This window comes from Octodon degus, unplaced genomic scaffold, assembly GCF_000260255.1.
Source record: "Octodon degus isolate 3935 unplaced genomic scaffold, OctDeg1.0 scaffold00048, whole genome shotgun sequence".
Taxonomy (NCBI): Eukaryota; Metazoa; Chordata; class Mammalia; order Rodentia; family Octodontidae; genus Octodon; species Octodon degus.
The window spans coordinates 255,957-271,073 of NW_004524624.1; the positions used below are offsets into that span (position 1 = coordinate 255,957).

The following is a 15,117-nucleotide window of genomic DNA, read 5'->3' on the forward strand; positions in this document are numbered from 1 at the left end:
TGTTGCCCCATATTATTTATGTTGACCCATAATTTTTCATAGGACTTAAGCAGTTTTCTTTTTGGTCTTTAAAGTGGACTCATGTTCTTCTATTAATGACCCAAATGTATCATGACAAATATAACAAACCTGTTCAATATTTAGAGCTCAATAACCAAGATATTTCCTTCACTTTTCCATGTACTTCTATTTTCCTTTTAAAAGTCTCTAGGAAAACTTTATAAACAGTATCAAGCCAAATAACCCTGAGAAGACCACATAGTATGTAACCTGGCATTAGTACAAGACAGACAGACACAGACAGAATGAAAATAAGAAAGAAAACAAACTATTAATTATTAAATAATAAATATAAAAAGGAGAAATCATATCTAACAGCATAAGTCAAGAAAAAGTAATGAAAATGAATAGAAGAAGACATTGAACTGCGGCCTTTTTGCAGTTTAGTTTCAAGAACATAAAACAACCGAGCTATCAATAACTTTTGAACATTTTTTAAACCTTGCATGAATTTAACTTTCATCTAAATCCAGTTTCTGTAACCAAAACAAAAAGGTCTTAATAACTGTGCTCATATAAGAGGTATGTGAAGTTTGTTAAATGGATGGAAAAAAAGAAAGGGTATGGTATACATCAAGTAAAAAAGGAGGACCAGGAATAAAACTAAGCACTTGATCTGATCTAATCAAAAGCAGGAAGGTATTCTGCCTTATTTTCAGATTTTACTGCATTTTATAATCACACCAAAGGAACATTTCTACTTTTTTCATTAATGTATTTCACATTAAAAATGATGAAATGAATAGACCTTAATACATTCTATTTTTTAAAGGGATAATTTTAGAATTTGGTTGATTGGTTCTATTTGTTAATGATATTTCTTAAAGAGTTGACTCTTCTAAAAGGTTGCTCAGATGTACTGATATATTGAAGTTTCCCACATTACAGTCATCAACATGAGCTAGAAGCCAAGACTCAGCAGCACTAGGGCCTGCCTGGCAAGCTCAAGGTCATGAATTCAATTCCCAGGACCAAAAAAATAGTTGTAGGTCAGGGTTTTAAGGAAATGTTTAACTTCAAATAAAGTTTGTTTAAAATATACTGAACTTATAAACATTATTAACAAAAGATATTCCTTATAAACATATTAACAAAAATTACATAGGCAGGGGCTGGCAAGATAGCTCAGCGGTCTAAAGCACCTGCCTAGGTAAGCTTAGGCAAGCCTAGAGACCGTGGTTTGATCCCTGGCACCACATGCTGTGCCAGCCCTGCCCCAGGATGGGGTGAACCCTCCACAAAAAATAAAATAAAATAAAAAATTACATAAGCAATCCATATGACCACTACAAAGACTTAAAGGATCCTTCTGTCTTATGTATAAAGATGGTGGTGACTCTGAAGCAACATTCTAAACCAGAAAAGGCCATTTGGTGATACAAAACCCTATATCAATTTTTTGAAGTCAGTGCACTCAATAGTTGTAATAGGCATGATGTCCTCCACAGGTGAGTTCTAGAAAAAGAAAAAAAAAAAAAGTAAATAATATAAGTCATCTTAAGGAAAATAAATACTGTCAGTACTCAAAGTCAATTAAGGTATATAACCTGAGAGTCAATCAGTTGTGGATTTTTCTCCCAAAGGAAGGCGTTCCCATAACTGGAGCAACTGTTCACCAACCTGAGGTTCTAGTTCCTGGATGAAAATCAAAATAAACATAAAAAACCTGGATTACAATTTTATTTAACCAGCAAAATGAATATTGATAAAAATGTTTTAAAAATCACTTTAAATTTTGTTTTTAGGGCTGGCCAAATAGCTCAGTGAATTAAAGCGCCTGCAAGCAGGCACAGGGACCAGGGATTCAATCCCCCAGCCTGCCATGCCAGCCCCATCCCCCGGGCATGCTGAGATGACAACTGAGAATGGGTGTGGTGGTGCACGCCTGTAATCCCAGCTCTTGGGAGGCTGCAAGCAGGTGGATCACTACATTACTACAAGTCTGATCTAGCAGTGAGACCCTGAACACCCTGTAGGCCCTTCTCTAAAATACAAATAATAATAATAATAATAATAATTTCTTACTAGAATACACTAAAATTATATGGTTCACATTGTTCTAATTCTTTGATAAATTTAGAATGAATAAGGTGGACTTTCTAAATAAGACTGTAGTTAATGTAGAAATATCTTTACTTTTATTACAAATGGCAACAGATTTCCAGAATGTTCTTCTAAATTTTTGTCCATTTGGAAATAATGGATTTTGTATTAAATACGAACAACAAAAGCACTTAACTTGAATTTCCAAACCTTTATTGTAAAACATACCATATTACATGTTTTATGACTTTTTCACCAAGAGACTATCTTAAATGACAATATATTCTAATCTTAGGAATTATTTAATTTCTACTCACTATTATGAAATAAAAGTATTATCATAGAAATGAAAAAAATTCCACTTTATAGTTTTCCTGTAGCATAATACCTCTGATCAATACTTAAAAAGGACCTGACTGCTTTTCCCATTGTGGTATGAAATAAGCTACACTGGTTGAAATAAATAACTATTCAATCTTAGGCAAAATAAATATGTAAGTCTATTTCCTCCTATATAAAATGGACTGATAACTCATTTTTCTTATGAATTTTTTGGTTCTTGGGATTGAACTCAGGAACTTGCCCTGGGCAGGCAGGTGCTTATGCTGCTGAACTATTTTTCCAGCTGACTGACTCATTTACAAGAACTAAATTACACAATTAGCACTGCATCTTAACCCCGTATATTAATTCCCATTATTATAACCAGCTTAAAATACACTTTAGTATCACAAAAGCAAAATCTAATAAAAATAAAGCAAGCTACTACAATATAAAAATGTTTGTATAATGATAGAAGTTAAATACTGTTTTGAGAATTTTGTCCAATTATCTTACGACTACACTAAGTTTTGACCATATAGTAACCACCATGAAACAACTCATGCAAGATGTCATACATGAATGACTGCAAGAAACGCAATTTACACCATGCTAAAAAAAAAAAAAAAAAACTGTAAGACACATTCGCAAGTATACTTTTTAGCAAAATCACTGTTTCCATGTACCTGGGAATATATAATTTGTAGGTTTTTCCTCTAAGCATTGAATAATATCAAAATAAAATAAAGTTCAAAGGAAAAAATGTAAATACCAAAAAAGAAAAAATGCAAATACCAGTGCATACCTGCCCATCTCTGCTTATCTGCACTTTTTTGTTGTCATTCCAAGGATTAAGTAAATGATGTGCAAATTGAAAGGGAAGGCTTTCTTTTCGTATCCACTCCACCTTAAATACTCCCCCTAGTCCAGCTGAGCCCCACTCTTGGCTCTTTTCCCTTCCTATCTCAGAAGACATCCTTGAAAATCCCTGCAGGTAAAATGAAGAAAAAGTGTAGGGGAAAGAATATTAAAATATATAAATTTATCTTTTTTAGCTTGTTTCCTGAACTAACAGAAAAGCTATTTAATTTTTATAAAAAGGTTTATCATTAAATTTTAGAGGAAAAACCAATTCTACTCTAACATAATTTCAAATATTAAAGAATTTAGTGCTGTTTCAGCCCTGCCCCCAGGGTGTGCTGAGAGGGTGAATGAGACTGGGCGTGGTGGCACCTGCCTGTAATCCCTGCACTTGGGAGGCTGAAAACAGGAAGATCACTACTAACTCAATCTACGTAGTTAGACCCTGTAAACCCTGTACTAAAAACATTTTTAAAAAAAGATTAATTAAATATTAAGAGTTTATAATGTATCAACAGTTCTATGATGATATTATTACATAAAAATGTAGGTTGGGCATGATGGTGAACACCATTAATCAGGAGGCTGAGGCAGGCCAGGCTGGGCTACTTAGTGAGTTCAAGGCCTGCAAACCCTTTTTCAAAAACTAAAACATAAATAAATAAAAACTCTGAAAAGAAATACAATCAAACCTCTAAATTTTTATTTTAAAAAAATTTTACATCAGTAATAAATTATTTTATAAACTCTAATATACAATAAGTCAAGAAGAGTTATACTTTCTTCATTGACAATACTTTTTCAGCCTATTTAACATATCAAAAGGTAAAGTTTCTTGGGGTTGGGAAGATGGTTCAGTGGAATAAGCGCTTCCCTGGCAAGTGCAAGGGCATGAGTTCAATCTGCGGTTCCGCCAAAAAAAAAAGAAAAAAAAAAAAAGGTAAAGTTTCTTACTCAAAATGAAGGAATTATTGATTTGAGGAGAAAGACAGGAGAGGTAGTGGGGGAAACAGATTTATCTAGCTATGTAAGCACTATGGTTTGGACTACTGTACTGTGCACTTCTGCTGGTCTATTAAAAGAAGCAGATAATAAAAAGGTAAAGTTTCTCTTTTATTTTAATCTACCTGAGAAATAGTGAATCTAAGTTCCTAGTTCTATTATCCCCTTGAAGAGATATAAAACATTCCTCAAGCCAAAGTCATTCTTGTATCCCAACAAAATAGACACAGTATTGTTTTGTTTCTTCTGTCCAGTGTCATCTATGGCCAGAACAAGGCCATTCTACTGTTTCAGGTGAGTACGGCTCACCTGAAAATGTCCAGATCCTTGAACAGAAAATACCAAGTAAACCATACTGCTTTCCCAAAAGGCTCGATTTAGCTTTCGTTCATTACTTGGGGTTGTAGACCAGATACCCTTCTGTTGAGAAATTTCAAGGTTTCTCAAATTGCTACTCTTCATTATGAAGTATCGAACAGGCATGTTTGGTCTTGGTGAAGGAGATTTTGAACCCTGTAAAAGAAAGTACAAGTTCCTGAAAGGTAATTTGACCTTTCAAAAGTAAGAGACTCCATTAAATAGCATTTTCAAAAAATGAGAACATATACATAAACCAAAACATTTAGCAATGGAAACAGCTCTACCATGCCTGAAAACTGATACAACAGTCAGCCAAAATGAAGTTTGTTTGTTTTTAGAGACAGGATTTCACTATGCGGTTCAAGTTGACCTGAACTCACTTTGTAACTCAGGCTCACCTTAAACTCACAGTGATCCTCCTGCCTCAGCTTCCCGAGTGCTGGGATTACAGGTGTGCAGCCTCATGCCCAAGTGAAGCTAAATTAGGAGCCCAAAATCATTATTCATTTTTAAAGCATTCAAAATGCTTTATCAAAAAATGATCCTGGGTTATCAATTTTGATTTATATTTGAAATATATTATTTGAAAAAAATTTAGTAAACTTTTCATATTCTGAAATCAAAACTAAAATTGCTCCAGCTTACTGTGTGGAGACAATTTCTAAGCGACAAAAAGACACAAATAATCCAGCAGTCTCAGTGAATTGCAAAGACAAGAGACTGGCATTTAGAGAATAAGGTAGCTACAATTTGTGTGGCAATGTACTAGACAGAAAGGGACTGCATAGAGAGCTCCAAAGAAACTGCAGAGAGGTCCCCCCTGACCCAAAATAAGTAACAAACAAAATGTATTGTGACTAGGAAAAATCTGAGGGAAGGCAGTACACCAAGCCATGAGAACTCACATTTGACTGGGACTATGTCATGCTATCCTTAGCCAGAATAGAGACTTTGTAACACTTAAGGCACTGGCCCACAGAAGGGTCACACCTTATTATTAAAGTTAAATTAGGGGCTAGGGATTTGGCTCAGCAGTAGAATGCTTGCCTAGCAAGCTGAAAGCACTGAGTTCGGTCCTCGGCACCAAAAACAAAAAATAAACCTCCATAAATAAATAAATAAATAAATAAATAAATAAATAAATAAATTGATAGATTGATAGATAGATAGATAGATAGATAGATAGATAGATAAACCTCCCCTAAAGTTACATTAATACCAGAACAAACTTTACTCTGGCCTCATTCTAACACTACTTGCAATCATACCTCAAAGGGATGAAACCGATTACTACTAAACTATACAACAGAACAAAGGTGAACTTTACTTAAGGGACTACAATTGTCTAGCAAGCAAACAACTTTATAAGAAATGGGGGGAAAATGAACAATATATTCTATTACCATGAAAAAATGTAATCAATAGAACCAGACTCACATGGTAGAGACTTAGGAGATAAGGGAAATAAAGCAGCTATTACAAATATTTCACAATGTTCAGGAAGGTACAGAAAAACATGAAAACAATGTAAAGAAAAAAAGAAATTTTTATAGATTCCCAGGGAATTTCTGGACATAAAAACACAGTATTTGAAAACATTAGAAAGTTGAACTACGTAAGACACTAAAAATATCAGTAAACATAAAGACAGCCAGAAGATTCCAAAAAATTTATCAAAACACTTAGAATAACCAAATTCAGTAATGCAGCACAAAATAAAAGCACACACACCAAAAAAAAAAACATTATTCTTGTACATTAATAATCAATCCACTGTCCAAAAAAATTAGGGAAAAATACCATTTACAATATTATCAAAAATTTAAATACTCAGGAATTAACCTAAAAAAGTAAAAGGTGTCAAAAATGGAAACTGTAGTACTCTGAAAAAGTAAACTGTAAAGGGTATCAGAAATTGGAACAATATCTCCTGTCCCTGGATAGGTAGACCCAATATAGTCAAATTACCTGTACTTTCAAAATTAATATACAGATTTAACACAATCCTAAGCAAAATACCAACAACATTCTTCAAAAATTCATACGGAAGCAGAAGAGAAATGAAATAGGAACAGCAATCCTGAGTGAAAAACAACAAAGCAGGAAGGATTGTGATATTGGGCCTGAAGTTATACTACAAAGCTACTATGATTAAAAACAGCGTGGAGGTGGGCAGGGTAGTACACACCTGTAATCTCAGCATCTGGGAGGCTGAGGCAGGACTGCTGTAAGTTCAAGCCCAGCCTGAGCTATGTAGTGAGATTCAGGCCAACCTGAATTATATACCAACATCCTGTCTCAAAAAAAAAACAGAAAAAAAAAAAAAAAAAAAGCACAATATGGCACAAAACCAGACACAAGTACCAATGAAACAGAACAGAGGATGCAAAAACAACCCTAAGGACATTCAAATCATTTGATCTTTGACAAATGGCCTAAAAAACATATGCCAGAGGGAGGAAAGATCCTCTTTAATAAATGGAACTGGGAAAACTAGCTATCTACATGTAGAAGATTGAATCTACATTCTTATATCTCACCATGTACTAAACTAAAATCAAAATGGATCCAAGTTAAATCAGGAACAATCTTTTGGATGAGAAAATAGTTAAAAGCTCTTGAAATGATAGGTGTAGGCACAGGCTTTCAGAACAGATGCCAGGTGCACAGGAAATAGTTTCAAGAATCAACAAATGGAATCATATCAGACTAAAAGTATCTACACAGTGAAAGAATCATCAGAGTGAATAGAAAATCTACAAAATTATAAAAAAGAAATTGCCAATGATTCCTCAGACAGAGGACACATATCTAGAATATATAAAGAACTTTTTAAAAAGCCCCCCAAGGGTCAGCATGATAGCTCAGAAGACCAAGCACCCGCTTAGGCAAGTGCAGGAACCGGGGTTCGATCCCCTGTATCCCATGCTGTGCCAGCCCTGCCCCTGGGTGTGTTGAGCTGGCCACTGAGTCTGAGTGTGGTGGCGCATCCCTGTAATCCCAATGCTGAGGAGGCTGAAAACAGAAGGATCATTATGAGTCCAAGCTGCATATTGAGACCTTCCACAAAATACATTTTAAAAAATCCTCCCCAAATAAAAGACCTAATCGAAAAATGGGCAAGCAAAATGAAGACATTTCACAGAAGTATAAACATTACAAATGTCTGGCAAATAGGAAAGAACTTAAAAGATTTATTCCATGTGCCTCCAGTTCCCCAGCTTGAATAGAACAGAGGCCAATGCTGTTTAACACTTTTATAACAAGGCCCATAATTTCTGTCTTACAGCCAGGTGGTGCTGTACCACTACCAATGGCATATGTGTTGCTGTACTACAGGTAGTACAAGCTGCCCAACAGGACAATCATGCACATGCCACCAGTGGTACAGGTCAGCAAGAACATGTTAAATATTTAAATATCTAATGTAACATTAGACATGCTACAAATCTCTTCCTTACTACATCTACTTATAGATACTCTACCTTTCCTGAGGATGGAGGAGAGGGACTAGCACAAGGACTTGGGTAACTACTGCTATCTGTAGATTTTACAGAAGATTGATCTGATCGGTCATCTGTGCTTCGTTTAGGATGTAAAATTCCTCTATCTTTGTATTTCTGAGGTGGATGTAATGCCGCAGATGGAGATTTCATCAATACTCTTGAACCAGAAGGAAGAAACAAACAATTATCCATAAAATTTTTTCCCCATTTTTTTATGTAATTGGCACAGGATCTCACTACACAACTTAGACTCATAGTGATCCTCCTATTTTCAGCCTCCCGAGTGCACCACCATGCCCACACTCCTTTGACCAGCTCACTGCACCCCAGAGACGGGGCCAGCACAGCAGGTGGGACCAGGTATTGAATCCCAGTTCCTGTGCTTGCCAAACAAGGCATTTAGTTTGCTGAGCTATCTCACTGGTCCAACAGTTATCCGTAAGTTTAGAATACAAGGAAGGTAGTATTTCAATCTGGAGTGCCAATGACATTATGATGTATGGTACAGTATTTTTTTTGGGGGGGCATAATATTTTTAAGAGAACTTAATTCTCTAAGTATATTTAAAAATTAAGAACTGGTGGCAGTGGTCCATACCTATAATCTCTGCACTCTGAGAGACAGAAGCAAGAGGATCACAGGTTAAAGTCCGGCCTGGGCAACTTCCTGAAACATACTCTATATCATAAATAGGTGCCATTATTTTATTAATTTAAAAGAAAAAAGTCTTAGAGATAAATACATATGTACATATATACACACATATACATATATCTTCCTGATTTTTACTCTATTACTCATTAATGAACTCCAAGCTTTACTTATTAATATTACTAAAAGGCTAAACAATGGATGCAATTTTTATCTTACTACTCAGGTAAGAGAATAAAAAATAGCAGGCTACAATTTCCAATAACTAAAAAAGAATGGTTTAAAATTCTTTTTTTCCCCATAATTTTATTGAGAAACAAATAGCAATGAGACAGTTTCAAATCAAATTGGTAAGACAGTTTCAATAATTAACACACTGCATACATTCTTCCTAGTGGTTACTTGCTGTACAAGATGCGGACATGATATCCTATTTACAAACACTATTAGAACAAATCCCTCTATTCATTAAGAGAATGTAATTATATATCTATCCTAACCATTTTGAATACACAGATACAAAATGGCCATACATCTGTATCCCCTTTTCTTGTTTAGTTCCGTTATTTGAATATTATAGGTGTGTTATGGTTTAAAATTCTTTAGGATAGTCTGTTTCTAAGGTATAACTGATATTATAGCATATAAATATGTATAATTTGTATTTTCCCAATTTTTATTCATGCATTGTCTTTTTATTTTTAAGATAGGGTTTCATTATGTAGTTCAGGCCGACCTAGGACTCTAAGAGATCTTCCTTTCTCAGTTTTCCTGAGTGCTGGGATTACAAGCCTGTGCTACCATGCCCAACTGGCTTTTATCAAGAAAAAAGGATTTCTAAAAATATGTATGTACATAAACACACATACATACATATGCATTTATATTCAAATACATATTGTGTTGTTAATGATCTAAACAATTATTTATATAACACATGACAATGTTTAAGGAAATAATTCCCACATTCTAAACAACCAAAGAGTAAAGAGGATACAAATAGAAAATGTACATTTTAGTATTTCTTCCCTCAGTAAAATCTAGACCATATAGAACATTCAGGTACATATACCTTTTCTTAGAAACTCAATGAGCTATTCCTTAACGAACTTGAAAACACATTTTTTATTCTTTCATTGAAGTCAACTGACAAACCTATCAAGGCTTTTATCTCACCAAGCAAAATCTGATCAAAGAAGATGATAAAATCTCTATCTCTTCCTTAAAAAACAGTAAGTATCACATAATTTATGTTTTTCCTAATTCCATTTTCAGTTTTTACACTATGAAATAGTTTTTTCAGTACTAGGAATTAAACTAGGGATTTCCCAATGAGTCACATTTCTAGCCTTTTGTTTGTTTGTTGTTTGTTTCAGACAAGATCCTGCTCAGACGCCCAACCTGGGTTCAAAATTATAATCCTTCTGCCTCAGCCTTCCAGACTGCTGGAATTACAATGTGCCACAAAGTCAAGCTGAAATCATATTCGTTTTTGGTTTTTCGGTTTTTTAATGAATTTAGAGCAGGGTCTACAGGGTCTACAGGGTCTCACTATGTAGATCAGACTCATTGTGATTCTCTTGTTTTCAGCCTCTCAAGTGCTAGGATTACAGGCTCATGCCACCATGCCCCGTCTCAATTGCCATTTCAGCATGTGTCAGGGGCAAAGACAGCATGGCATGCTGGGGATCAAACCCTGGTCGCTGCACTCTGCCTAAGCAGGCACTTTAGTCTGCTGAGCTATCTGGCTGGCCTTTGAAATCATATTCTTATTATTAAGATTTTCTACTAATGTTGTCCACACTAGTCTCATAGATAACAATACTAACTTGGTCGTGAATTCCAATGTGCTTAAAAAAGTTTTTAACTGATACAAAACTTAAAATGCTCTCACAACCAGACATATTTTTAATTCTTGGTCAAAAATTCATTATAAACACTGCTACTAAAATACACTGTTTACATAAATAGGTCATGGTAAGAACTTTCTCAATCATACAACAATATACCTAATTGCTAAATACAAGAAAAAAAAAATTGGTTAAATTGTAATAGGAATTCTGTCACATGACAGTAAATTTGTGCCTCCCTCACAAAAATTTAAACTCTACATGAGAAAGGTCTTACTATTTTATTGCTATACTTCTCACACTAAGAACAGACAATCAATGTGCCTGCCAGGAAAGAATGAAGTACTTTTAAAAATGTTAGAATATCAACAGTATACAAGGTTTGCAGGAAAGTTGTTCTTTAAAGATAGCCATAGGCAGTGCTTCTCATTGTACATATCTAGGAAATACATCACTTGACATGTATCAACAAAAGGATACAATTTTAAAGTGTGCAATCTAAAAGAAAATTTGCTAAGAGATCTTAAATGTGAAAGTTGTGAAAAATACAATATTTTCAATTTATCTAGAAAGAATGGCTTTACTAATTCAAAATTATATATCAGTATCTTAAAGTTCTATATATTACCTTAACTTGTAAGAATTGTGTTACAAATGAAAAATAATTCTATCAGACTCTTCTACATTATGGGAAATTATAAGTATCATATGTAATTCTCCTGAAGAAAACCTCTCCCATTTATAACTTACCTTTCTGCAGTAGTAGACTCATCAGAAAATTCACAATCTGCAGCACTTTTCCTACTATTATTTGCCTTCCAAGATGAGGCCAAAGGAAGTTCTTCTGAAGACATAGGCCGTGGCCTTTGGCCAATCCCAGATGGTTGTTGTAAACCTGCAGACTGTTCTTCAGTGCTTAAAACAGCTATAATTGCTCTTATGGTAGCTTCATCTACTTGAGACCAAGGTTTAGATGGAGCTCTCATTCGGCGTAAAAATAAGCTGTGCCACTTCTGTCTGAGTTGCAGTAATAAATTGGCTGCCTGTTCAAAGCACAATGTAATTACATATGTAAGATATTTCTTTGTTTATCATTTAAGGTCTATATTTCCAAAGAGCATACTTTACCCTTAGTATAATTTATTACTAATTTCAATCATTTGTTTTATGAATGAAATTTTTTTATCATATCATGAAATCAAAGAAAATAGTCTTAAGGCAAATGGTCAACCCTGGTTGGTAAAATGTAACTAATATTGAAAAAGCAACAAGCTAAATAAAGAAAAATATATTTAGTAATTGTATTCAAATATAGTACCTGCACAGCATCCAAATGATGACATCCAGAAGGCACCTGGAGTCACAGAAAGGCCTAAGCCAAAAGATATAAACTTGGGAGTCATGAGTGCATATATGGTTACTAAAACTAGAAACAGAGGTAAGGGTCCCAGGAATTGTGCAACAAGTGAGGAGACAGCAAGGCAGAGAGAATAAGTGAATGTAAAATTTAAGGCACTAACATAAATGTAACAGTAAGTGAAATAACCTAAGAAGGAATTAACACATGAGAAGCATTAAAAAGCATGAATGTCACAATAACTCATGATAAAGAGGAAGCAGGAGTAAGGACAAAAATGTGGGAAAGTGAAGAATTACTGAAAGGAAGTATTAGAGAGTCAAATATTAGGGGCAATAAAGGACAGACTGGCTCTGACAACATGGAGGAGTAGAAAACACACATGACCTCACTCAGGACAATTTCAGTGAAATAGAATAGGAATGAAAAACACAGTAGTAGGCTGGAGAGATGAATGTATGGTTAACAAAGGAGGAATTAATGAATAATTAACAAAAAAGTAAACCTAAGGGCCAGGGAGACAGCTCAGTGGAATAAGTGCTTCCCTGGCAAGCGCAAGGGCCTGAGTTCAATCCCTGGTTCTGCAAAATTAAAAATTAAAAAATTTAAAAAAAAAAAAACAAAAAAGTAAACCTATCCAGTGCTGACTACTGACAGCTTAGTTCTCACCTCCCTCATGGATATAGATTTTTTTGAAGCACAGATGAAATTAAGGGAAGGCTTTGTCAAGAAATTTTAATTTGAAAAAATCTTTACCCTTCCGAGTTCAGAAGTATATGAAAAAACAAAATGACTTATACTGTTCTCTCAAAAACAGAATTACACACAATAATGGAGTTCACATGTACCAGATACTCTATTTTTCTATATATGCAGAAATACTCATATGTTACTGTTACAGTTGGAATGTTTTCATCTACTCTAAAAGTTCATGCTGAGCATAATCCCCGCAGAACAATATTGGGAGGTCTAATGTTGGGGAGATGACTGGATCACACACCCATATATAAAGGGATTCCTGGCAGGAGTTTATGTCTCTCATACTTCTGCCTTATGAGGACACAGCACTCATTCCCTGCAGAGGACATAGGGATCAAGATGCCATCTTGAAAGCAGAAGCAGTCCTCACCAGCACCCGCACCTGGGCTACCCAGACTCCAGAACTATAAGAAATAAAGCCTTGTTACCCAGGCTATGGCACTCTGCTACAGCAGCACAAGCAGACTAAAACAATCATGCAGTAAATACTGAACCACACCTAGGTTGCTCAATTCCTCTGCTGGGAAAAAAGAAACCAATAGAGCAGAACAGGCTATACTGAGGATCTTATGAAAACTGGGAAAACCATATTCTCCAATATTAAAGGTTTTGAATTAAAGATAAAAAATTTATTATACTGTGTATCAAACTGTTACCTGCCATGATTATTTTTACTTTGACCTAGAGCCAGAAATTGTTTAGTACCAAATCCTTTGAATAAGGTGGATGAAGACATACTGTAATGTTTTTATATGCCTGCCTTTCTAGGCAGCAACATTTATTATATTTCTAATCATACTGCATAAAGATCCTCCCAAAAGAAAACTTCTGTAACAGCTTCAGGAAATGGCAAGAATGATAGAATAAGTATGTTCAAAGCAAAGGGGATTAAAGGCAATCTGTATTTTACTGTAATATATTGTTAATTTAAATGTTGACCTATTTCTTTTTGATCACCCCTTCTATTTCCTATTAAAAAGAAACTCACCTCTGGCTCTAGCTTAAAATTGAGCCACTCATCAAGCTTCAGAGCTGCCAAATTAGCAGTAGTTCTGTCCTCCATTTCACTGTCACTACTGTCATTGGGAATGCCATCCGCTGTCCCAACACATATTGAAAGAATAAATCATTTTTACCATCTTACATTGTAGAAAAACAGTACGCAAGAAAGATACTAAGCACATTAACCCTCCTGACATACAATTTGTATGAAGTCCTTTAAATAAAGTAGATCCTTAATTATCAATATTTAAAAGAAAAAAACAATATATTTTAAAGACCACAATCTCTAATCATAATGCAACCAAACAAGAACAAGAATTAAAAACAGAAACACAACAAGTGAATGAAAAAAAAGCTAAGAACATAAAGAAAGGTAGGAGAAAACAGAGAATACTCCAAACAACACTTAAATAAATTCAGTCTTAACTTGAAAAACTACAGCTTAGAAACATATCTTAAAACCCAAATCATAATAGAAAATGAAAACAAAAATTGATGAATTAGAGATAAAATGGTAATAGTAGTTAATCTAGTTCTCTGAAAACATTTAAGGGATAAGACTATAAATTTAACAAAGGAAGTAAGCATAAATCAACAAAATCAAGTGAGATAAAATTACAAGTCTAGAATGTATTACAAAATTAAAGTACGCTAAAAGATATATAATGTATAATTACAGAATAAATTTGAAATCTTCATATTTACTAAGTTCTTTGAAAATTACTAAAACTGAAAGAAAAAGTGGAAAAACTCAAACCTAAAGAAAAAATTAAGATGTCCTTAAACCAAAAAATTCAGAACACCTAGTCTCTGAAACTTTGAAAGAGCCAAGTAATAACTAATTTATTTAATAAGACAAGTTTGAACCTTACTTTGAAATTTTATAACATCTAAAACATACAGGTGTTTAACTAGAAGCATATACTGCACAAAACAGCTCAGTTTCAACAATAAATGTAATTGTAAATAAAATGCTAGAAAAATATTAAATAGTAGTATAAATCCTATTTAAACTACTAAAACAAAAATTATTATAAATGTTACACTGTAAGCCCCACTACTTCTACTAAACTATTTAAACAAAAATTAACATTATAAACCAGGCATGGAAGCCCACATCTGTAATCCCAGTACTCGGGAGGCTGAGGCAGGAAGATCACTGCCAAATTTGAGAATAGCCTAGGCTACAAAGTCAGCCCAAGGCCAGCCTAAACTGTATGGCAAGACCCTGTCTAAAAAAGACAAAAACAATCCCCTTTAAACCAGCTATTCCTCTACTGGGAATTTTTCCAGAGGATCTGAAAACATCATATCATAGGGATATATGTGTGCCGATGTTTATAGC

The 15,117-nt window shown here is 34.4% G+C and overlaps 1 protein-coding gene across 3 annotated transcripts in view; it reads right to left on the minus strand.

The window, feature by feature from the left end:
• Positions 1-1,251: 1,251 nt before the first annotated feature.
• Positions 1,252-15,117, minus strand: part of Ythdc2 (YTH domain containing 2) — a 93,175-nt gene continuing 79,309 nt past the window's right edge. For 2 of the 3 annotated variants that reach the window (XM_023716500.1, XM_023716501.1), the window contains 7 exons: positions 13,759-13,868; positions 11,405-11,697; positions 8,133-8,310; positions 4,597-4,800; positions 3,230-3,412; positions 1,681-1,695; positions 1,252-1,515 (listed from right to left, as the gene is read on the minus strand). In XM_023716500.1, coding sequence (XP_023572268.1) covers positions 1,447-1,515; positions 1,681-1,695; positions 3,230-3,412; positions 4,597-4,800; positions 8,133-8,310; positions 11,405-11,697; positions 13,759-13,868 — 1,052 coding nt within the window. In that variant the 3' untranslated portion in view covers positions 1,252-1,446. Of the gene's footprint in view, positions 1,516-1,607; positions 1,696-3,229; positions 3,413-4,596; positions 4,801-8,132; positions 8,311-11,404; positions 11,698-13,758; positions 13,869-15,117 lie in introns of all 3 variants that reach the window. The other variant, XM_004632227.2, reaches the window with a different exon arrangement.